The 25,999-nt window shown below is 43.3% G+C and overlaps 1 protein-coding gene across 2 annotated transcripts; it reads left to right on the top strand.

Moving 5' to 3' along the window:
* Window positions 1–940: 940 nt before the first annotated feature.
* atp1a3b (ATPase Na+/K+ transporting subunit alpha 3b) lies at window positions 941–23,976 on the top strand. Of its 2 annotated transcripts, none has more exons than XM_037783991.1 (23): window positions 941–1,143; window positions 1,282–1,375; window positions 12,187–12,267; window positions 12,852–12,911; window positions 13,135–13,338; window positions 13,532–13,645; window positions 14,619–14,753; window positions 14,882–14,999; window positions 15,227–15,495; window positions 16,115–16,313; window positions 16,423–16,667; window positions 16,756–16,948; window positions 17,881–18,056; window positions 18,160–18,296; window positions 18,386–18,536; window positions 19,280–19,448; window positions 19,563–19,717; window positions 19,844–19,967; window positions 20,208–20,353; window positions 20,965–21,095; window positions 21,255–21,356; window positions 21,481–21,572; window positions 22,378–23,976. In XM_037783991.1, exons 2-23 carry the CDS (start codon window positions 1,370–1,372, stop codon window positions 22,404–22,406), a joined length of 3,036 nt encoding a protein of 1,011 aa, XP_037639919.1. In that variant the 5' UTR covers window positions 941–1,143; window positions 1,282–1,369; the 3' UTR covers window positions 22,407–23,976. The 2 variants fall into 2 exon arrangements, with proteins under 2 accessions (XP_037639919.1, XP_037639918.1); XM_037783990.1 differs by having other exon boundaries at window positions 12,148–12,267.
* The last annotated feature ends 2,023 nt before the right edge of the window (window positions 23,977–25,999 follow it).

Genomic DNA, 25,999 nt, shown 5'->3' with positions numbered 1-25,999 from the left:
ATGCCCATGTCAGTAATTTTACCGTTACCACTGAGTGCAAGTATCTCCACATCAGCTACAATTGCTGACTCTGCATTGACAAAACTGTCAGTCAGAGTGCAATTCCCCTAACGTGCAGTGATACATTGATAAACTGTTAAGTAATATAGAATTAATTCTGACTTCCCCCCGATTTTCTTATATCTGCATTTCTCTCACACGCACACTATGACTTGTATTAATTTTACCTTTTACCTTAATTTTACCTTTACCACTGAGTGCAAGTATCTCCAAATCAGCTTATATTGCTGACTCTGCATTGACAAAACTGAACACAGTCAGGCTGCAATTCCCCTATCGTGCAGTGACAGATTGATAAACTGTGAAGTGATAGGATTCATTCTGACTTCGACCCATTTCCTTATATCTGCATTTCTCTCACACGCACACTATATGACTTGTATTGCTGCCTCGTCCGTCTGATGCACCAAGGCCCCTGAAAAGTGGCATATGGATGTGCACAACATGCTCATGACAGGAACCAACACGACCGATGATGAGACATCCACTGGGTGCTTTATCACATGCATTAAACGCACACAATATCCACTAACTTTATGTGATATAAATAACATTGCATGATGAGCAAAAAACACACAATCACGACAACTAGAGTCTAACCTTGTGCGTCCATTTCTATAAAAAAAATTTCAGCCTAGAGACTCGCGACGCTGCTTGGCTGCAAGCCCCTGAATTCTGCAGTAAAGCAGGAGGGGCAGAGCTGGCTTCCTATTGGTCCGCTGCAGGATTTAGATGAATGTGATTGGTCAGCGTTCCATCACCGGTGAGACGCTCCGAGCTGTGATTGGTCGAGCTGCATGACGCGGTGGGAGGGTATAACGGCGCTTGTTCAACTGGCGGAGTGGTGCGGTGCTGTGCGGTTCCAGAAGAGGAGTACTGCGGTAACCTGGCAGAGCGGCGGAGGGAGATCAAATCCTGAAGAGGTAGCAGTGCGGCTCTTTAGTTGCGCCGGTCTTTCACCGCAAGTATCAGAGAGCAGAGGAAGGAAGCGCATCCCCGCGTGATGCTCCGCTTGAGACCGCAGCATTTAATTTGAAAGACGTCTCAGTGGGGGGGAAGATTGAAGCCTAACCCGTTGGAAAGGTTTGAGACACCGTTTATTTAAAACCCCACAAAAAAAATAGTCAGATCTTATATAGATAAATGCCCTGACGTCTTTTTTTTCTTTTTTTTCTCTAAGCAAACCCTGACAACTGAGCATATTCTCTTCTATTTTTCAAGGCAAAGGCATTTTGATATAATTCAACGCGAGGGGCTGACACCTCTCAAGCCGTGCATCACCTGAGAGGAGAAGAGTGACTGCGCCAACATGGGGGTAAGACTGACGATTACAACTTTATAACTGCGTTTGTGTTGTATAGCCCGCCTGAAGTGGCCTGACAAAATGAGCGCTATAGTCTTGATATTTCATATCCCGAGGAGGATGAGGAGGAAGAGGAAGGAAGGGCTGATGTGATGTCATTTTTTTCCCCCTTCCTTTATGGAAATCCCGTTTTCACTGAGTGACATTGACTGTAATGCGGAACTGTGTTTTACCCTGGTCTCGTAGACTGCGACAAATTGATGTAGCCAGTATAGCTCCTGTCTTGTGCAGCTATATAGAAAGCATTTTATTACTATGATTACGTTTTGACTTGAATATAATTTTTTATTTGAATGGAAATTTGATTGGCTCATGTCCTTTTTCTCTGATTCAGTCAGTATATTTGAATAGAAATAGAAAAAATGTCTTACAATTAGAGTAAAAGAGTGTGCTTTAGAGGTTGTCAGTGTGTCATATGTATTTCAGGTCTATAACCTTGCCAGCCATGGTAGGCCCTAATCGGTTTATTCTCACCAGGAGCTCTCCTGAGGGACACAGGGAGGAGGATGCATTTGATAGAAACCAGATTCTGCTCCCATCATTAACATATAGTGTAAAAAAACTGAATTTTGCCACATTTTAAGGCACAAATATGCTCCATGACATCGTCCGAGCTGAATGAACAGGATGTACTGTGACCTCCTCCATGCCCTCGAAACCCCCTCCCCCCCCCCCTCATGTCCTCTCCTCCTATAATAAACCGCTGTCCTCTCTCCGGCCTACATGGTCGCATCTATAGCGGTGAATGATGGAGATGCTGAGCTCATCCGCATCCCTCTCAGAGGATGCTATCAGCAGAGGAGTCTCTCTCATCCTCGGCACCCTCATTGACCCATGCGTCATAATGCGGTTACCGGGGAAATAAGCGCATCGCCAGCTTATTTCCCCCCTTTAATTTGTGACATAACAGGGACTCTATAATCACCGACAGTGACCGCATTTTTACACACACTGCCGATTAAATAAACGATGCGTCCAGTGGGCCTCCATCAGGAGCACGATGCGCTTTACAGCATCACGTTTATTCTCATCTGCTGTGCGCACCGTTAAAGCTGTAAAAAAAAGGCATCTGTCCTGTTTCCGGTTAGTTTCAAGTTTATTTGTCATATGCATTTAAAAGTACAGTGTACAGTGAAATGCAATGAAATGCATTTTACCCTGATGGCTCCATCCCAGCCCTTTAAATTCTATAAATAGTACAGCTGATAAATACTACAATAAATAAGACAATACCTGAGAATAAAATTATAAAAAAAACATCCATAAAACAATCCATCCACAGCTCTGCATTCATTTAGTGCTACTGTTCAGTAGTCTGTTATAGATACACTCAGTTCTGCAAAATGACTCAGAGGAGGCTGGTGGAAAAACACCAGAAAATGCCAAGGCGCAGATGCGACAGCTTGGTGTGAGCTTATTGCGCAACTATTGCTCCATCTCCATCATCCATCCTGCGGAAAGAGTTGTAATTTTTAATCTCCGACCGCTGGATGATGATGCGATGGCATGATGACGCTGCAGACAAGGGACCATGCGGTGCTGCTGCTGCGAGATATCATCCACCATCATCCACCATCGCTGTATAGAGGCAGCACAAGCGCAGTTACACAAGCATCTGGAATAGCTCTGCCGGTGGACACGTTCAAGATGTACTGTGGGATTCAGCATTAGTGGGCACTGCGTCAAAAGGGATGGGTAGAGAGCGCTTTAGGCACGAAGCTGTTGTGTGCAGGACTGGAGCGGTGTGTAATATCTGGAGATGCCGCAGCTCTCCAGAGATAGGCATTATATAAAACAGGATATGAGCGTCCCTGGTGATCTGTGAAGGGTGTTTCCTTTACTGCTGCTGAGGTCACCCTGAATGAGAAAGAGGATGGATGGAGTGATGGAGTGATGGATGGTGTTTTTTATCACGCCTGGCCGGTCAACTACACCTCCCTCTCGCTCTTTCTGACCTTTTTTTCGTGGATTTTGCACTGGCGCACCGTGTGATGGCATTGCCAGCTGTCCTTTCCCCAAGGCCGCAGGGGGCATCGCTTTGCGACGTGCCTCCTGCGTCAAACCGGGGGCGGGGCCTCCGGTGTGGAAATTCCCTGTAAAGAGCTGTGATAGGCTGGCACAAGGAAGCATGCAGAAAAGGACAGGGCTTAGAGACAGCAGTGATGCTATGGACTAGAGAAAAAAGCTTGGGCATCTGTCAGGGATACTAGAGAGACAACCGGCACATTTTGTCTCTGGCACAGAGAAGGGTAGTTTAAATTTGGCAGAGCATTTCTAAAGAAATCCCCCGCTCGTTCTTCGTGCTCATTGTTCTCCTTCTCTGCATGGGTGCAGCTATACATGGCTGATGCTGATGAGACTATAGGAGGAGATTTTCACCTTCAGACACGTGACACTGATGGGGGAAGGGTGCCACTGCTGAGAGAGCAAGAGGGACAGAGAGAGAGAGAGAGAGAGAGAGAGGGAGGAAGGGCAGATCAGTAGTGACTGGTCTGCAGGTGTAGAGAGAGAAAGAGAGAAGGATTTAGAATGGCGGTGTGGTGGGGGAGGGCTGCCTGCCTGCCTGCCTGCCTGGCTGTATATCTTGTTACAGGATAATGACCTGAGGCTCACGTTACTGTGGCTCCTGTTTCCTCTTGCCGCACATTGTGGGGTTGGTTATCAGGGGGGCAGGAGACAGATGGGACACGGAGAGGAGGGATGTGGTTTGGTGGATGATCTTCATAGGACATTGAGTGATGGTGGTGGTGGAGAGGTGTGGTGGTGTAGGTGGGCTGGTGCCCCAGGAGAGATTAAACAGAGATGAAGGTGTGGTAGTAGCACTGAGGCTTTGTCAGAAGGTCACACAGGCTGGTATCGAAGGGTGTGGTTGAGCTGCTTTGAACGGCTGAGGAGAAGCTCCTGTTAGGATCCCTATAAGACGTTGATTAGACTCACGAATTAGCCGTGTCATGATGCAAAGGTTTCTAGAACAGCCTGTACTTTTTCTATTGGCACCAGTGAAGAAGTTCCAAGGTGTCAGTGGAAGGTAGTTGAGGAGTTGGAGGATGTGTGTGGCCTCTGCAGAGGCCCAGCCCTCAGTTTGGTGCAGCGTACTGCACATCCCTCCCCACTGCACCTGCTGCCCGATGCTGATAGGCTGCACCGCACCACAGCTGATCTGTCCCACGCGTCGCAGCAGCCTATAGAAAAAGCACGTCCATACCGGATCTGATCGACCACGTGATCTCTCTGACCGCACAGCCAGCTGGGATCTTTTTGCCCTGTGGCCTATAGGGGTCAATTAAGGTCAATATGGCGACCTTTGAAACGCTCCTCCATTGTCCCCTTCAAGCTCTCGTAGGCGTCTGATCAATAAATATCTACTGTAATGAGGGCGATGTCCTTAGTGAGAGTACTGATGAAGGACAGAGTCCACATTTCTCTTGTGCCTCAGCAAAAAAAAAAAACACATAGGGACTAGCCTTCTCGCTAGTGATAGACTAACGGCCTGAGCTGTGAGCTCAGTAGCAGCTTGTGTAATGCTAATAAAACGTAAAGGTCAGCACTGTCTCCTTCATACATTACTTTAAAACAGGATTACAGTTTTTCCAACATTAACGTGCTGATGGTCTCCCATAATGAGAGCGACTCAGAGGGGTTAGGTTGCCTGACTACAATGACATGACTAATTCAGGGTGTTGTCCTGGAGATGTGTGTATGTTTGTGAAGTGTGTGTGTCCCTGTGTGAATACAGCAGAAAAGCACAAAGTGTAACACTGGGCAGCCACAATGGACAAAAGGCTTGTTAAAATCAAAAACAGATCATTTTACAACACTTGTGTTTGATCTGTATTTTGTTGTTGCCATGTAATGCTGCCATTCAGTGAAAACGTTAGAAATTGTTTCAAGATTCACAGTAATTATATTCCTGTGAAAGATTTTCCCTTCATTCAGACATACTGAACACAACAGATCCTGGTTTGGAATCACAAAGCGACACATGCTTGTCGATTAGTCGACTAATTGGACATTTTGGTCTTTGCCGACTAAGATTGTTTTAGTCGATTAGTCATTTCTTATGCTTTTTTAATGCTGAATGACTTCTTAGATGTCTAAGAAACGTATTAGCACCCATTCAGGTTTACAGATCTGTCGATTAAATCAACTAATCGATTAGTCGACTAAGAATTTCTTTGGTCGAGGACAGCCCTGGTATTTGGTTTCGTTGGTTTAGTCGTGCAGTGAGCAGCTGCGTGTATGGATGTGTGCACATCTGGACACATCTGTGAGAGCAGCTGCCTGCTGAGGAGTCGTGAGGTGCCCTCTTTCACACCATGGCGAGATGCCATGTTCGCTTCAAGCACCAACGAACCAAGATTTACAATGTTAATCTAGAACCGTCCACATTCACACACACACCAAGACACACAAGCTACAGCGCAGATTTATCCCTCAGAGCTCACGGGGGCGGACAGGGCATTGTATAGAACTAAAGATAGATGCAGTTACACAATTGTCTCAGTAGGATGAACAGATGAAGATGATGACGGGACGGACAGATGGACAGGAGGGAACCGAGTGGAGGAGGGCAGGAGGGCTTACACCTCACAGTTTTGAGTTTGGGGTTGTGTTTGGTTTGAGTTTCTTGCTTTTATTTAGTTTTAGTTTTGCACAACACAGATGATTTGAGAGTTTAAGAGAGTTAATCTCTCTCTGTCTCTTTGTGTTTGTGTGGTTTAGAGATTAAGTTGTTCTCTTAGTACTCTTAAGCGGCCACAATCTTTTTATTTCTCTATTTACGTATACGTGTACTTATAGATGCCGTAAGAGAACGTCTCCTGGGACTGCTGTACTGGAAAAGATTTACGCCATTATCTTTTCCCTTCGTTCTTCACATCTGATATCTAGAATCTCCCTCTTCTGATGTCTGTTCACTTTGTTAACTAGAAAGATAAGAAGCCTTCGTATCACTCTCAAGGTTGATACAGATAAGTGATACAAATATCTCAACAGTCTCTTTTACAAGGCATTCAAATCCTAATCATCTGTTAAATAACCGTCTAATCCATTCGCTTACTCAGTGCTGCTACAAGACGAATTATTGTGCAACTAATGATAAGTGAGGATGCTGCGTTTATGCATTTGGTTTTCCTGAGACAGAAGTGCAGAGAAAGAAGAGCCGTAGAGAGACAAAGAGAGGACGGAGCACAGAGGGCTAATCCAGTGTAGTAATCAGACTAGCTAATCCCAACAGCTATGTCCCTCGGCCCACAGCCTGAGCCCCCCACTGTGGCCCAGAGCCCTGCCATCCTGCTGCAAGAAACAGCAGATGGCCAAATGACCTTGCAAGGTCACACACACATGCATGCTAGCACGCATAGTAGCACGCATAGTAGCATGTCGACAGATGCAGGAATTAAATTACAAACCAGCACACATTTTAACATGCAATGTATGTTATTATGTTCACAGCTTTTTAGGCCTTTTTACATTTTCATAAAGGTCTTAAATGTTGTTTTGAGGGATTATTTCCCCTTTATTTAGTAATTCATAGAGAGGATAGAGAGGGACAGCAAAGTGTGATGTTTTAATAAATTGAGTCTAAAGGATGCCTTATTATTATTATTATTATTATTATTATTATTATTAATAATAATAATAATAATAAAAAATAAATAAAAAAACTTAACCGGCAACACACTTACATTTATAATAATTTCATTGTGAATGTGCTTAGGCCTCTCTGACAGGCACACCTATGCACAATCACAATGGCACCATGACAATCACCTTTTGTAGTGAATGAGCAGAGCAACGGGCCAGACTGAAGACAGAGGGCCTTCAACCTGTAGCCTCAACACGGATTAGACCCAATATCCATCTAGTGTTACCTGTAAAGACAGGTAGAAATACAATATGTATCTCACTGGTTTTGCTTTAAATTCAGACATTTCATAAAACAGTTCTCATGAGCTCAGAGCACAAGGGAAATGACCAATGAGTATGTTTTTGTTTTCAGCTCAACTGTACATTCTACAGTCATGGTCATAGTGGTAAAAACATGTAATAAATCCATGATGTAGCTCTCTGATCAGTGCAAATGAGCAGATGTTGTCGGTGCATCTGGCTGCTCTGTACAAAGAGGAAGTGGAGACTCATATGTTGGTATGACTAATGCTGTGGCGTTTGCCGCAGGATTAAACGGAGCGCGGTGGTATTTCTTCCACCTACAGAAACAACTTCCTCATATGAGTTCCACATGAAAAGAGACAAACATTTGTGTTTTTAAGCACATCAGTTCTTCCCGTTTCAGAACTCCTCATGCGTGTGAAAAGGGGAAGAAAAATATGCCAGTCAAACCCACCCTCAGTGGGCATGCCTCGACCCGCCGTCTTTAACATGCTTGACATGGTAGTTCTCTCAGGCGCCACTCCTAAATTGACGCTTGCTGTGAACTATCACTTGATCTCAGTTTGCCAAAAGAAACTACAACTATGTAGTTTTATGGTACGTAAGAAGTCAAAATTTGCCTTTCAACATGGCCAGTTCTCATTCAAGTTAGAAACTCCACATTTCTTCCTGAAAAGTAGAATCCTTCTCCGACTATACGTTGTGAGTTGTGTCTTATTATTTCACAATCACTTGATCGCTCTCTCTCTCTCATTCACTCCACATCTCCCTCCCTCTCTCTGCCGCAATGCGTGTAGACGCTGCACATACGGCCTGTAGCCAACACAGTGACTCACCTCTGCTCACACACACACACACACACTAATTCCTTGAATCAAATGCCTGTCTGTGTTATACAGCAGTGAATACAGTGTCCAGTTACAGAGGCATCAATTATTACTCTTCCCAGATCACATCAGGGGATCCTAAGAGGAGTACTGGATCACTGCTGAGCTTGGTCACCATGCCAATGGCCGTGCCGGTTGCCATGGTTACTTACCCTCCAAACACACTCGCTCATCAGAGGACAAAACGCTTAGTTTTAGTTTGGTTAGCTGGACCAGGCCCGCAGAATGATTTATGATCAAATCAAACACAGATACTTGAAGCTTTATTGCATTATTGATATTTTCAGCAGATTTTAATAAGCCAACATGTAACTGGATGTGAGTGATTGCACTATGTAATCCATAGAGGAGCCGCCAATGTCCATTTCCTGGTGATGTCGGAGACGTGTCTGTCCATCAGTCTGTTCATCTGTGTGCTTGTGGGAGAGCGAGCGTCTGTAATTCCAGCCATGAGTCTCTGTTTCCTTCCTCAGGACAGAAGGGGTCCATTACGTTACCCAGAGCTGTGTGAGACAGCTGGACACCCACGCAGACGCACAGGGGCAGGCACACCTTGATGTCGATACTCAAATAATATACATACGCAGTATAGCCTACATCTTTCTCTGCTAAATAAATAAGCAATCAAGGTGAAGATAACAGACTATCTAAAGAGATATAGACTTGAAAACAGATGAGTAACAACTAGTCAGACGTACAGTTTAAAGTCTTTTTACTTGTTTCATGCTTTTGCACAAATGTTAGCAACATACAGTAGGTGCAACAAAGACTTATCAAGTAGCACGGTGTGTGTGGGAGGGGGAAAGGAAAGGAGAGGCTAGCACACTCACAAAGCCAGTTATGCACTTAACATCCTGAACATACTGTAAACACAGACTCAAGATAAATCAGCTCATTTCTCTCCTTTGAGTCATGCTGATAACATCTCATTCACATACGCAAACGTACACTTAAGGACACACACACACACAGACACCCGGAGCGAGAAGATTAGCATATGAGAAGTACACATGCTCACATACACACACACACTATAAGTAAGATTTTGCAATCTATTAGAGTGGGGTCACTGCGGGTCAAACGCTGACACAGAGCCAGCAGACAAAGACTGCCGGTCAATATCTAATTAGAGGCACGAGAGAAGGGTGACAACAGCTCTTCTCTCGCTCTTTCACTCACTCTCCACCTGCCTCTCTCGCTCTTTTATCTGTCCCTGCGTCTCACCTCCCATTGATCCTTTTCCATGTGCCCAAACGTGTCTGTCATCCACCCCCTTCGCATCCATCTCTCCATGTCTCGACTTTTCACCACATATCTCTTTTTTTGGCACTCCTCTCCATCTCCTTACCAACCGCTTCTATTGTCTGGCCATGTGTGTGTGTGTGTGTGTGTGTGTGTTTGTGATAGGGAGAGAAAGACCTGTGTGTGTCCATATGTATGTTATCAGTATCAGTGTGCATATGCTCAGAAGAGCAGGTGCGCCATCGAGCAGACAATGCTCCCTAAATGCGTATTTGCAACATTCCTCGTTGTCTGGGAAAAACTGGCCACAACAACAATATTATACCAACAAATGCACACCTGCCATCTGTCAGATGATGGAGCCTATTTGACACCTGATTACAAGGTCAATCTGTACCTTTCCATATTATTCAACACCCTTGATCTGTAAACAGAGATACGGTGCCGTCATTCATTCAGTAAATCTCCAACGAATACATATAGTACATACATGTATGTGCCAACACACCCCCACACACCCTCTTTCTCAATCCCACACACACACAGATCCGGGGTCTGTCTCAGAGGGGATGGGCAGCAGTACTTTTCCACTGCATCACTTTCTGCTTCATGCAGCCTCTGCCTCACCAGACCTGCCTGGTCTTGCTGCGGCAAGAGATTTGCTCACCTGCTCTTTTGTTGCAGAACTCTGGGTGTTTGCATGTGAATGTGGGTGTGTGTGTATTTGCAGTCAGGTCAAACAGTTCCTTCCCACTGACATGCTCGAACGAATGGTTTTATTGTTTGCTTTGAATCCGGCAGCGGTCGTTGAGCAGCAGACCGCGCTCCACAATTAAGTGAGTGAGAGTTGTCCTCATCCACATGTTGTGTCTTGAAGCCCATGTTTATGATGACAAACCAGAAAGACAGGTCTTTGTTACCACATACTAGTTCAATATGTACTGAAGAGATGATTTCACAAGAGTTTCACACAACAGCAGCATAGTTACAGCTCCCAAGGTGGGAAATGCGGTGGCAAGTTGATCTTTGTTAGTCACATTTTGTCGCACTGCAGGTGTGTGCGTGTGTGTGTTTTGGTGCGATTTAGGTGTGTGAGAGTTCGGGATCTCAATTCCTACTTCCTCACTGGTGCTTTTGTAAAGTTTGGTTAGTGAATTTTTACAGATTAGTTTTAAAGTAAACATACTTTTAAGTATTATGTCAAAGGAGAGATCACATTGCTTCTTTGTAGTTTATATCTGTACAATGATATCAAATGCAAACAAAGTAGCAGTAGTTACCTGTGCATGCTGCACCCCTGATAAAGTCACTTCCTGGCTGCACCACTAGAGGGCGCTTACTTCACCTCAGTGAATCAGCACACAGTTAGGGTTTTTTTTTATCAATGAAACCTTTAAACCTAATTTTTTTTGACACACATACCTTAACTAAGAGGATTGTAGTCATTGATTATTAGCTGATAGATATTGATGTGTCTGTCTGATTCTAGGTAAATTATGTAGCTTCCACATCAGCTGGACTTTGCTACTCTGTCAAACCATCAGCGTATATCTGACTGTATTGATCTGCCACCGAGTGCCGTTTCCTTGATGACCTGGTTGTATCAGTGCCACTAGGACCCACTCACACCTCCTGGGAGCGATCCTTGCCCCTCCGTGTCACCTCTGACCTCTGATGAGGGACATTTGTATCGACGTGGCCAGCACAGTCAAGCTTATAGAGTTACAGTTATAGACCTGTAGAAGGACTAGAATGTGCAGCGCTGGATCAAATCTGGGTTATTAATAGTCCACTCACGTCTGGTTTAACAACATAAGCCAATTTGTGAGGGGACAATTATAGTCAGGAGAGTACCTGGAACAACAGGGCGACAGCGCAGTAAAGCAGGCGGAAGAGGACGAGGACATTTGATGTGTCCGTGTGTGCGTGCATGTACTTGAGACTTAATTTTCAATCTTTGGCATCAAAGTGTCTCTGATGTATCTGGTCTAATTGTGTAGAACACACTAGAATCGAATCAGAAAGCCTTTGATGTCCTTGGTGCTGCTAGATAAATGAAAAAGACCAGGAAGCGATTAGTTGAAACCTACAGGTTAAACCTATGTTTTGATGTGTCCATCAGGCTTTTGTGGACATCAGAGCAGGAATTATTTGATCATTGGGGAGATCAAATGGATATGGCAGGGCAGACAGGAGGCTCATGCTTTAATGTGTGGTGATAGTGCACTTTTAATGTAGGTGCTTTTGTTCAGAAAAGATCACCGCTACCAGGGTAATGCATTTATCTTTCAATAATTCTTATAATAGGTTTTAATAGGAATAGGAATGCTCTTCATATGACATCCTCCTCATAAACTGAGAATAACTGATGAAATACAGGCAACCTCACAAGGCCACTTCACAAGGGTACAACATTATTTACTATGTAGTGAAAGAGAGAAACCTCAAGGACAATTCAATAAAGCCTGCTGGCTTTTATTTCGGTTACTGGTAAATACTATTAGAATGCCAGATAGTACAGCTCTCTGAACAATTGCAGCATTTAATGCATTCTCAGAGATCATTTTATAGTTATATTCTGTTAATATAATGTACATGTATACAAGCCAAGAGAACGGTTCCGATTATGCACAAAGGCGCATTGGCTATTATCTCCTTAATGTAGTCCGAAGGCATGTATAAAACATGTGTGTGTGTCTGTAGTATGGGCGGTCAGACAGTTACCGCGTTGCCACCACACAGGACAAAGATGACCGATCCCCCAAGAAGAAGAAGGGGGCGCAGAACAAGGACATGGATGACCTGAAGAAGGAAGTGCCCATTGTGAGTAAAGTCTTCTCTTATCTGTTGAAAGTATTTGTTATAAAATATGTTTGAGACCAATTCCCTTTTGATCCTGTCAGTCAAATTAATTTGACACAAACAATCGCCTCATTATTTCAAAACCTTTTTTTTTTATATCATATCCATACATTTTTAAGATGTAAGTAAATGATTTTCAACTTTTGAAGAACATCTTCTTTGAGGATGTAGTGAAGGGAAGTGAACTGACACCAACTCTGTTGGAGAGAAGAGAAAAATCCCCCAAAAAAACAAGTGTATTTTTGTTGGTAAGAGGGGTGACTTGTTATCAGGAGGTCGTCACTTTGATCCCACATCCCAGCGCAAGAAACAGACACCTGGGTCGCCATATCTGGCTGCCCTGATACTCTTATCTCTCAGGTGAACTGCATGCATGGAGTAAATTTCCAATTACAAAAAAACTCTTTTTAATTACATATAAGCATAATTCATTTTTCAATTTGGACTATTTTCTACAAATTTTTCCTTGCATGCAAAAAAATGGCAACTACTAAACATACTGAACTACACAGTATTGATTATGTCTGTATTTTTTTTTTTTTCAGACGGAACATAAGATGTCCATAGAGGAAACATGCAGGAAATACCAGACTGACATTGTCCAGGTGAGTTGATGATTTCTCTCAGTATGTACAGCTGGTTTGAGACTGTTTATCCAGTTGGTCACTATGAGGCATACTGCTATTGATTTATTATATTTTTTGACAATCCAACCCAACAGTCGCCTGGACTCCAAAGTCATACTAAAGAAATATGAGAATGTTGCATCAGTGCCGACTGGCCTTTCTCTGCTAACTACCCGTCCCTCTTCCTCTGTGCTCCCTCCAGGGGTTGACCAACGCCAAGGCAGCAGAGTATCTGATCAGGGATGGTCCCAATGCTCTCACCCCTCCTCCCACCACCCCGGAGTGGGTCAAGTTCTGTCGCCAGCTGTTTGGTGGATTCTCCGTCCTGCTGTGGACCGGCGCCATCCTCTGCTTCCTGGCCTACGCCATCCAGGCAGCCACCGAGGACGATCCTGCAGGAGACAACGTGAGCATCCACACATATTCATATCTGGCCCTTCTACACCTCATTAACACATCCGCCACACTTTCGACTCTGAAGTGCAGACATAAATAACACCTTGGCAAAGCAATTTTAGCACCACACACACACTGTGTCCAGTGCCATCCCACAGACCACACTCACATATGTTTGACTTTGTCTCTCTCTCTCTCTCCAGTTGTACCTAGGTATTGTGCTCACAGCTGTCGTCGTCATTACCGGTTGCTTCTCATACTTTCAAGAGGCCAAGAGCTCCAAAATCATGGAGTCTTTCAAGAACATGGTGCCTCAGGTAAATATGTGTTTGCTCGAGAAAAAAAAAAAAAAACAGCTTGTGTGTGAAAGCTTATTTTGATTCCCTCTGGAAAGGGGACATTGACCATAAAGGTTTGAAAGTGAATATTTTTAGGATTTTTGGAAACAATTGACAGAAATTATGGGTCATAAATACCTAGTTAATGTTACTTGGCAGAAACACTGTTGCCTCTGTTCATGTAACGCTTCACACTTTACCTCTTTGCTTGCCTTTGAGATAGTTGGTAAATACACGGGTGGCATATTGCAAAAAGGAGGTAGCACAGCTCTGTTCTGTTCAGTTCAGTTTCAGTTTATTCATAACACAGTTAATATACGAGTACAATCATAAGACATAATGGAGATATGTGAAATGGGACACCCTGATTAACCTAATCTGAAGCTTGAGAATGTGGCCCCAGACATTAGGCAGATAGTAAACATATATTTTAAATACTAACACGTTGTCTAGATTTGAAAAAGTGCATGTATTATACAGTAACATTTACAACCTGCAAAACAGCCAAGACTAACCAAAGAGCCTCAAAACTAACTAACCTAACCATAACTACTAAATGGTCCCAAAACATTTATTCCATCAGTCTAAACATTGATTAAACAGGTAAGATATAATAAATAGAGACCTATGGCAAGAGAAAATAACAGTACAATGTAAATGGATTTCAGAGTTGAGTAACTACTTTAGAAGATATTACAGTCAGTAAGTTTCAGAAGACTGTAGCTGGTGGTTGTCACTGCCTGAAAATAGTTATGCATACTGTATGTTTTGATTGAATTAATTAATTAATTCTTTGCTAACAATATGTTTAGTCAGACAGTTCTTTTCAGATGAAGGGATGGAAAAGGTCTTTGTTTTTTTGCTGTAACTTCCTATATTCTGAGACTATGTTTCTTTAAACAGTGTGTGTGCGTGTGTGTGTTTTCTAACCATCACTGATGTCTCCCTGCAGCAAGCGTTGGTGATCCGTGAGGGTGAGAAGGTACAGATCAACGCTGAAGAAGTGGTGGGAGGAGATCTGATTGAAGTGAAGGGAGGAGACAGGATCCCTGCTGACATCAGGGTGGTTTCTGCTCATGGCTGCAAGGTACACGCACACACACACACACACACATACACACACACATACACGTACACACGTACATATACACACATTCATAGTCTTTCTTCCTGTTGTATGCAACCACATGTTTTGATTTTTCTGTTTCCCGTTAGGTTGATAACTCCTCCCTAACAGGCGAGTCAGAACCTCAGAGCAGGTCACCTGACTGTACCCATGACAACCCCTTAGAGACCCGAAACCTCGCTTTCTTCTCCACCAACTGTGTGGAAGGTATGGTCACCATGGCGATAGTATTACATGCTATTATTAACTTGAGTGCCTGTGGTTGGACTTAAAGCCAAGTAATGATAATAATAAACACCTAACTTTACTCTCTGACTACAATGTAATGCATAATTGTGATTTGTGTAAACTGAGAACATTTTAGGACTAATGACACAGGTACTGATGCTGCAAATTATATTTTACATTATATTTCTGTTCTTTTTCCAAATCAGGCACAGCGCGCGGAATTGTTATCTGTACCGGCGACCGCACAGTCATGGGTCGCATCGCTACTCTGACCTCTGGCCTGGAGACGGGCAAAACCCCCATCGCCAAAGAGATCGAGCACTTCATCCACATCATCACTGGCGTGGCCGTCTTCCTGGGCGTCACCTTTTTCATCCTGGCCATCGCCCTGGGCTACTCCTGGCTGGAGGCCGTCATCTTCCTCATTGGCATCATCGTGGCTAACGTGCCTGAAGGGCTGCTGGCCACAGTCACTGTAAGTGGACAAATAATCACATACATTCACTTGCTTCTGAATTACATACTTTGGTATCATATGGTGTATTGTTTTGCAATCAGTTGTTGTTGCTCATTAGTTTCTTTTGGACACATAACATTTTCATCATTCTATTTCTTTCTTTATGTTTGTTTGCTGTTTGCCTTGTCAATACGTCTTTTATTATTGTTGTTAAATTTAGTTAAAGGAACAGTGTGTAACATTTAGGAGGATCTAATCGTGTTTTCATTACCCTAGAAGGAACCGTTTATTTCTATATATGGTTTTTGCATCGGCCATCGTAGTTTTCCTACACGCTTGGCACACGGGAGAAGTTTCACATGGTTGCAATCTACAACCTTACTGCTAGATGCCGCCAAATCCTACACACTGCACCTTTAAGTCTTTTAAGTATTGCGTCGCTTTGGTGCTATTTTGATTGCATATCTCTTTCATTTTTAAAGGTGCTATAAAAATAAAAATGTACTTGGTTGTTTCTTATTAAATCGTACCATGAGCTCACTTCTCATCAAGAAACAGAGAAACTCTATTTCGGAGCTTCATAGGTGACACATCCAAACACAATGATGATTAACATTACACATGTATTTGTCTGCAGGTATGTCTGACCCTGACTGCCAAACGTATGGCTAAGAAGAACTGCCTGGTGAAGAACTTGGAAGCTGTGGAAACCCTCGGCTCCACCTCCACCATCTGCTCCGACAAGACAGGCACCCTGACCCAGAACAGGATGACCGTGGCACACATGTGGTTCGACAACCAGATCCACGAGGCCGACACCACCGAGGACCAGTCTGGTTAGTGAGGACGGGGCATACAGCCGCCACTGATGAATTATGTGTTACTAAATGATAATACTAGAAATCATGGAGCTTAATAATACCCTCTCTTCTGTTCCCGCTCCAGGTGCCTCTTTTGACAAGAGCTCAGTGACGTGGCTGTCTCTGGCTCGTATCGCTAGTCTTTGTAACCGCGCTCAGTTCAAAGCGGGACAAGACCAAATAACCATCCTTAAGCGTGACGTGGCCGGTGACGCCTCAGAATCAGCCCTACTGAAGTGTATCGAGCTGTCCTGCGGCTCCGTCAGGGCAATGAGGGACAGGAACAAGAAGGTGGCCGAGATCCCCTTTAACTCCACCAACAAATACCAGGTGAGTAACAGGTTGCATTACAGCCTTGTACACAAGATGAAACCCATATATCACTACATCAAATTAACTATCTGTTCTGCTCCTCTAGCTCTCAGTGCACGAGACAGAGGACCTCAATGACAACCGCTACCTGCTGGTGATGAAGGGAGCCCCTGAAAGGATCCTGGACCGCTGCTCCACCATCCTGCTGCAGGGGAAGGAGCAACCTATGGATGAGGAGCTGAAGGAATCTTTCCAGAATGCCTACATGGAGCTGGGAGGACTGGGAGAGAGAGTACTGGGTAAGGATAGATAGAACTGGAGAGGGGTGATACAGAGAGGGAGAGAGGGTAAGTACAGTGTGACCGTGACAGGTTCAAAAGGAGAAAATAGGGAATTTATTCAGTCACAAGTAACTGGAAAATGTCTTTTACACTTTGTTTAGTAATTCCTCATACTATAATACATTTCCATTTAACAAAAATTGCAACATTCCATTCATTTTACTTTCTGGAAAAAAAAAAAACATAGTATTATTTTTAGTCATTGCTTAATATCTTATTTGACCTATACCCTTCTAGTGCCACTACCGTCCTGCAAAAACCACGAATCTCCAAAACGGAAAAGGAAAAAAAGCTGTTCTCAGTTTTGTGACAATGCATTTTTCATATTGCCTAAGGGATTTTTAAATGGTTTCTGTTACATAAGAGGTAGGAGACTTTTCTCAACCCAAAGAGAAACATCTTTCAGTATAAAAAAAAGTTAAAATCACTTAAATCAAATATGGTTTTCATTGGACACTGACTGGATAGTTTTCTTACACCCCTTAAAATGAAAAAGGCATTGGGACCCCTGTGAATCTTTGCTGACCCCTGGCGGGGGTCAGGACCCTATGATTTGGAAACCGTGACTTAAGGGACATCAGTTACATTATGTCTAATAGTGGTGTGTTTTCATTAGCTTGAAACCCCCATGCTTGCATTAGAGGTGACTGCAATTAATTCATTTTGACAAATTCCAAAATCTGCAAAAGTTTAAGATCATACGCAAAAGCTTTTTTTTTCAATTTAAGATCTGTTGAATTATTTAAACCAGGCACTTCTGAAATGTAATTTTCTGAAGACTGAGTATTGGAAGTTATGTCAGAGGTGAAGGAGGAATAGAAGACCATTTCTTCTTTTTCTTTTAAACATCGCAAATCAAACACTAAATGACACATTTATTTCCCCTCCAGGTTTCTGCCACGTGATGCTGCCAGAGGACCAGTACCCCAAGGGCTTTGCCTTTGACACAGACGATGTCAACTTCCAGACAGACAACCTTTGCTTTGTTGGCCTCATGTCCATGATCGACCCTCCCCGTGCTGCTGTGCCTGATGCTGTTGGCAAATGCCGATCTGCTGGTATCAAGGTGAGTTTTATGTGATTTCTTTATTCCTTACAGTCTTTTAAAATAAGGTTCAAAGTGCGTGTGCGATCATGTGATTAAATGTCTTTTTTGTTGCTCTTATTAGGTCATTATGGTCACTGGAGATCACCCAATCACTGCCAAGGCCATTGCCAAGGGAGTGGGCATCATCTCAGAGGGCAACGAGACAGTGGAGGACATCGCAGCTCGTCTCAACATACCCGTCAGCCAGGTCAACCCCAGGTAAAGAACGATCACAGAAAAACAACAAACACAGTCATACAAATGATGATGAGACCCACATCAACACTTCAATGTCTGTCTGTGTTCAGGGACGCCAAGGCCTGCGTGATCCACGGTACAGACCTAAAAGATCTGTCTCAGGATCAGATGGACGACATCCTGAGGAATCACACAGAGATCGTCTTTGCCAGGACTTCCCCTCAGCAGAAGCTCATCATCGTAGAGGGTTGCCAGAGACTGGTTAGAGCACTTTGACATTGTTTTATCATCAAACGCCTCATGGGCAATAAATGTTTGGTGTGACTTGAACGCGTAGGAGTCAAATCTCTAATCCAAGCAGGGTTGTCCTCATGCTTTATATTGGCTTGAATAGATTACATTGGGTACATTCAGGGACTAGATTAGAAGTAGCATTATACTTTCACAACAGCAGATGGCGCTAGTTATCTGTTGAATGAGAGTTTCCTGACTGATTCATAAACCACTTTTTTTATACTGTGAGATGGTTAGATTGCATTTGAAATACCAAAAGGTTTTAATTTAATTTAATTAATTCTAACATTTGAATATGTTTTATTGCCATTTAAATATGACAGTTTCATTTAAAAGATGTAAAAAAACAACAACATCTGTTCAGGTTTTGAAAACATTGAGGTTGTTTTATAATCAGGGTTGTTTTAAAATGACACCAAAACAGTTTATTCATGACGTATAGACTCGTCTAATAATCTTGTGGTGAAGATTATTAATCTCTAGCTTTGGCATAAATTGTTAAAATAAGTAGGTCTGCCTTAAACTCAAGATACGTGGGTATATATATTTTTTATTATTTATGACAATAATAACAACAAAATGACAAAATTGAAAAAAAAAATGCAACTACAATAAACAATAAATAAAGGATAAATACATTTAACAAATATAACTTATTTGATATATTTATGCTATATAAGCTCATCCTCACCCTCCTGCTTCTCTCCCAGGGTGCCATCGTAGCCGTGACAGGTGACGGTGTGAATGACTCTCCTGCGCTGAAAAAGGCCGACATTGGTGTTGCCATGGGAATCTCTGGCTCCGATGTGTCCAAACAGGCCGCAGACATGATCTTGTTGGATGACAACTTTGCCTCTATTGTCACTGGAGTGGAGGAAGGTGAGAAGACCCAAAGGACAGAACGGGAACGTGTGATCCTTTGAGGATGTACATGCGATTTCATATGAGAAAGACTAGGACTGTGATGTAACCCGTCTGTTTTCCTCCCCTCAGGCCGTTTGATCTTTGATAACCTTAAGAAGTCCATAGCCTACACCCTGACCAGCAACATCCCAGAGATCACCCCCTTCCTGTTGTTCATCATCGTCAACATCCCCCTGCCACTGGGAACCATCACCATCCTCTGTATCGACCTGGGAACTGACATGGTGAGAGCTGATCAAACCCTCACTGTCTTTTATGACAAACTTTATGCTCACACAAAGGCATCAGCTCCTGTTTATATGACACGTTATAATGTACTAAAAGTTCAAATTTCTTCCTTCTTCCCTCAGGTGCCAGCTATCTCACTGGCTTATGAAGCAGCTGAGAGCGACATCATGAAGCGTCAGCCCAGGAACCCATTCAGGGACAAGCTGGTGAATGAGAGGCTTATCAGCATTGCTTATGGACAAATTGGTAGGTAAAATGAAGATGGTTGCCGCTGATCCGAGCTGTGAATTGTCTTTGTTCTGGATTGAAGTTTGATCTTGGTTGCCTGAAAGTCATTTTGTGTAACTTTATCCCCATTTTATTGTTCACAAACAACACCAGCCGGATTATCTTTGGATCTATCTGCAATGTTTTGGGAGGAAAAACTAGATTAAGGAAGTTAAAAATCTGTAACTTAATCTCTCTGTCTGTATGTTTCTTCCTCAGGTATGATCCAGGCTCTGGGAGGCTTCTTCGCCTACTTTGTCATCTTGGCTGAAAATGGTTTCTTGCCCACCCGACTAGTAGGCATCAGGCTCAACTGGGACGACCGCTCTGTCAACGACCTGGAAGACAGCTATGGGCAGCAATGGGTACGTGTGTAGTCTTTGTGTGTTTAAAGAAGACCTATTATGCTCATTTTCAGGTTCATACTTGTATTTTGGGTTTCTACTAGAACATGTTTACATGCTTTAATGTTCAAAAAACACTTTACATTTCTCATACCGGCTGTGCTGCAGCACCTCATTTTACCCTCTGTCTGAAATGCTCTGTTTGAGCCCCTCCCCTCCCGAAAAGCCTAGTCTGCTCTGATTGGTCATCTGGCCCGCTTTGTTGTGATTTGTCAATCAAACCAAACTCTTCAAACTAGCTTTGTTTGAGGACATGCCAAACTAGCCGCTAGGCAGGCACTATGCAACTGTGTTACTTGGTGATATCACCACGTTACTGAAGAAAAGGCCGGATTCAAGCAAGGCATTTCAGGGAGTTCGGGAGCAGTGTTTCTGTGGGGGAGAGTAACTCCCTTTGGCGTGGACTTTGGGCTTCGTAACGTTGCAGACATTTTACATGCATAAAAAAACTATACAACACACTAAAGGAAGGGAAAAAAGCACAAAAGCATAATAACTTAAGTGAACTTTTAGTTGTGTTTTCAGGTTTTCTTACTTTATCTAACTGTGTGCCTGTCCTCTCCTGCCCTCAGACATACGAGCAGAGGAAGATTGTGGAGTTCACATGCCACACAGCCTTCTTTGTCAGTATTGTAGTCGTGCAGTGGGCTGATGTCATCGTGTGCAAGACCAGACGTAACTCTGTGTTCCAGCAGGGCATGAGGTGAGTCCAACAGCTGTACTGTGATATATACTTACGTGTGTCCTTTCAGTAATTTACCTTTTTGCCAGTAAGCATTAATGATCTACATTAGCGTGACACGTTTCTCAATTTCTGCATCATCACTTCTGCTCTTCAACATTTGTTGTGTTTTCAACCCAGGAACAAGATCTTGATCTTCGGCCTGTTTGAAGAGACGGCCCTGGCTGCCTTCCTGTCCTACTGCCCAGGCATGGATGTGGCACTCAGGATGTATCCTCTAAAGTGAGTGCCATTACCACATGCATCACATGGATTCATATGCAGTCACTCTGATATTAAGACATATTGTGTGTATCCGTTTACTTGATTATTTTTAACCATTGTTGTTCTCTTGTCTTTCCTACAGGCCTAGCTGGTGGTTTTGTGCGTTCCCCTATAGTTTTCTCATCTTTGTCTATGATGAAGTCCGAAAACTTCTCCTCCGTAGGAACCCAGGAGGTCAGTATTTGTTTCCCCTTAATAAACTACCTCTTTCTTTAAAGGAGGTTGTGGTTTTACGGCGGGTATGTGCTGGACTATTTCTTGGCTCGGTTCCCTGGCAAACTCACGTCAACGACAAGACTCAAGGAAGTCCCTGAACCCAGCCGAGAACATGTCCAGCTCATAACAACATGTAGTTTTTACACAAGATATAACATGTTAATTAGTGAGCTTTAGAGGTGCTAATAGGCTGATTTTATTATCTACGGACAGTGCGAGGCAAGCTGTTTACCCCTGTTTCCAGTCTTTGTTCTAAGCCAAGCTAACTAACTGCTGGCAGTAGCATACTTCCCAAAATGTTGAACTAGTCATTTAAAGCAGTCCTGGTTGATTCAGAATTTCTATGACTGAAAACAATGGGATTGTGCTCATAGTTTAGCAGTCTGGAGTCTTTTTGTTGATACATCACCTTCAAGTTTTCCGAATTGTGTGCATAGTTCCGTTTTTTCTGTGTATAATATGGAGAAAAACTGTAATACAGCATTTTTCCCGGGAATGTCGCCACAGACACCCAGTTTGTAATACTGCAAATATATAAATATCGCAACATCAGTGGGCTATAGGCTCAATCACCATTGTATTTACCTCCTTCAGCAATAGCAAGTGACTTAACAGATGTTTTTATTTTAGTGGAAATATTCTAGATTGCCTTGCCTTGCTTTAACTAATGCTAATTCAATAGAAAATCTTCATAAAGCATGACTTGAAACCATTGAATTAACTGTGAACTTTTCTGTTTTTCTTTCTCTCATTTGCACTCCAGGTTGGGTGGAAAGAGAGACATACTATTGATCGATGGAGCATCTTCGCTCAAGCCCCCTACATCTTCCACTTATTTCTCCATCCCCCCCCTCCCCCCGTCACTCCATCCCTGGCAAAACTCACCTCCAGATGCCCCGCCCCCTTAAAGACAAAAAACGCTTTGAAGCAATTTTCATCACAACTGCCCCAAAGATTAAAAACAGCAAAAGCATCTTTACAACTTTCTACATTGACCCGCCCCCATTTCTCCCATCTCCTATGATACTCTTTGCATGTGTTCTCTCACTGCTGTGTACATAAACCAATATATCTACCAAACGGCAGCTGCATATTGTGTATGTAGATTTGAATGAGCTAAGGATACAAAGGGAGTGTCTACGCTCTGCAAAAAAGGGCCATCCAGCTCCTCCAGCTCCTTCCCCTCCCTATTCTTCCCCTTCGTCTGTCTCTATACCTTCGTTCCCCCTCTCTTTCTCTCTCTTTCCCTTCCCCGCCAACCCTTTGCTTGTCCTCCAATCACACACAGATGTAAAGATCACACAGTGAGATCCCATCGCCGACACCACTTCGACTGCCACCTCTCGCCTCCGTCTCCTGTCTGTGGAGGACCAGCGGAGTGGTCACCTCCCTGTCCTTCTCATTACGTCCATTTTCCTTCTATTCCGTTCTCAACGGCTGTTGTTTTTTAATATGTGGGGTACGGGGGGTTTCGATGATTTTACTTGTCTTTTTTTATTTCCAAGACGGGAGGGGGGGTACGTGAGAGCTGCTTTTCCTCATTTAGGCCTAACAAAGCACACCCCATGGCGTCCTGTCCCCCCTCTCTCCCACTCTGTCTCTCACACCCCTCCCCTCCCCTCCCTCCTGCCCCGTTTGTCTCTGTTTGTGTGCACTGTGTGAACCATTGTCCTTGTTAATAACTATTACAGTACACCCCCCTCCCCCCCCCAAGTTGGTGAATACAACTCAATCTTTCTGTGTGCTCTAGGAAATCTATATAATTCTATACTGAATTTAAATGAAACAATAAAAAAACACATGTTGAAAATCAGCTCAAGAGAGACATTCATGAAGAATAACATCAACAATTTCGGTGGAATAGGAAAAAAAACGAGACATATGTCTCTGTTTTTGTTTTTTTTGTTTGGTTTCAGTTATTTTTGCTGGTTTCCCAGGAGGCTATTCTCAAACCGTAACAGCAGAGCAGGGTTTTAGGTTGTGTTTTTACCAAAAGACACACCAACCAAGGCTTTCAGGTTCCTGTCGCGTCAGGTGTGCCGGTATGATGATGTGGTGCAGTGTGCTGTGATGTGGTGAGTGGTGACAGTGAGACCATACACCTGGGGATCTGTTACCAGATCGAGTCCAGCTCTGGTTCAGTCCAGGTCCTGGTGTAGCCCGGTCTGGCCCGGATCTGTGTGCATGTACAGTATGTGTTGGAGAGCAGTGAAGGGCCAGCGGTCTCAGGCTGGGTCTATCTCAAATGGCTGCAAGAGTTGAAATTCAAGAAGAAGAAAAAAAAAACACAACTAGTAGAACATGTGTGTCAAATAAATGAAACCAACACCAATAAAACATCTAGAACATTTAATACAACCGAGACCTGTCTGTGTGTCTTTCTGTCTCTGTTTTTACTCTTCACACTTTATTAGAATATTATAGATAATAATAGATGAAGACTAATTTATCTTTCTTGCTCTTTCTTGTGGAGCTTGCATATTCTGACAAAAGGAATTGAATGCCGTCCTTTACAATAGACCTGCAACAAATACTGCCTTTGTGAAGCCCGTTATGTTACATTTTTGTTAAACCTGCACAAAAGAGGTGTTCATCCCTCTGGTCAAATTTAATTGATCATATTGTGTTAGGCCATATTATTGTCGATTGTAACATATTAATGGTATTACCCCCTCTCCTCACATGTATATGGGATAGCTTCTAAGGCTGCAACCTCTTAGTCGACTAATCAGTCGTTTTGGTCGTAGTCGACTAAGATTTCTTTAGTCGAGCAGTCATTTTTATGCTTTTTTCATGCTGAATGACTTATTTCCAAGAAAATTATTAACACATCTCTGCTTAACACAATATTTAAAGTGGTGCTTCTGTGTGATTCTTTGTGGAGAAACTCAGTTTTACAGATCTGTCGATTAAATCAACGAATCAATTAGTCCACAAAATCGTACGAGTGTTTGTCAACTAAGAATTTCTTTGGTCGAGGACAGCCCTAATAACTTCCCATGTCAATTGATAACTTGAAATAATTTCCATTGACATTAATACCCTATATATTATTCCAACACATACATGTATATTATGAGATTAAATTATCTGACATTATTTCCTCACACTTGGGTGAAATTTTGTTGATTTCAATTGAAAGTAGTGCACAACACAGCGGAAATGAGGAAGTAGAAATAGGAGGATGGGATGCCACCTAGTGTTGGGAATTTATATGCACTGACTTCTACCTGCAAACTGCATAATGTTGAAGTGCCATAGGAGGAAGAGCTGGCAGCAGCCCAGGCTAATGCACCAAACCACTCTGTAAATGTGTCAGCCGTGTCTCACATCAACATTCATGACTCTTACAAAGGGAGCAATGTCCTACTATTTCTCCAAACTCATCTTTCAAGGCTGTAAGATATCACAATCATGTGTTTAGGAAGGAATAGCGACTCCTATGATTAATAAAAGTTATTTTCAAAAGGTTACATTCCTGCAAATAAAGCGAGGCAGTATATCTTTTATCTCAAGGGAACAGACTGTAACTGTGCTACCTCTCTGTGCCACAAGGGTCATCTATCTTAAATGAACCTCTTATTATTGCTCACCTAGTGCACAAATCAAATAAATTATAAACAGTATACAGCTTTATGTGAGAGATAAGCACTGGGTGGCCCGAAAGGTCACTTTGCCACATCCTGTGAAAATTTAGGACACGTCCGTTTGAGTGAGGAACGCAAAAACTTTGTGGCGCCGCTATACCTTTGTCCAATGACAAATGCAGTGTCTCCTGCTCATACATACACACACATGCACACCCACTTTCTGTCACTCTCACTGACAAACACACTCACACTCTCACCCTCTCTCTAATTTCCCCTGTGTCTCTGCAGTGAGCTCGCTGCAGTGCGACTTTCCTCCCCCCCCCCCCCCCCCCCCCCACCTCGCCACCCTCCGTATAATAGAATATCGATCGCTCGCCTTTGCCGCAGTGTGTAAGCGAGTGTGTCTGTGGACGAGTGTGTGTGTGTGTGTGTGTCTGACTGGGGCCCTCCAAGGTCATCGCCATGGCAACCTGAGCATGGGGTCCTCTTGCTGTGCTGTCACAGAGCACAGGTCACAGGGGTCACATGAAAAGGGGGACAAGAGGGGGACCACAGGGGGGGACAAGAGGGGGTTGGTGAGCGCTGCAGTGTTTGGTGTACTAGAGATAGAGAAGAGGAGCCACGAGGATTGGCGCTGTCCTACTCCACTGTGTATTCACACCCGACCAGAATAATGAGAAAATGTACAGACGAAGTGCCGAGGGCCACTGAGTTCACTACAACTCCTCGCCATGGATGCAAAGAATAGAAGAAACCACCTGAATTAATTAGACGCAAAAAAAACAAAGAACTGGA

Source organism: Sebastes umbrosus, chromosome 11, assembly GCF_015220745.1.
Source record: "Sebastes umbrosus isolate fSebUmb1 chromosome 11, fSebUmb1.pri, whole genome shotgun sequence".
NCBI classification, from domain to species: Eukaryota; Metazoa; Chordata; class Actinopteri; order Perciformes; family Sebastidae; genus Sebastes; species Sebastes umbrosus.
Note: the sequence above shows the minus strand (reverse complement) of the source record. Positions and strands in the feature narration are given on the sequence as shown.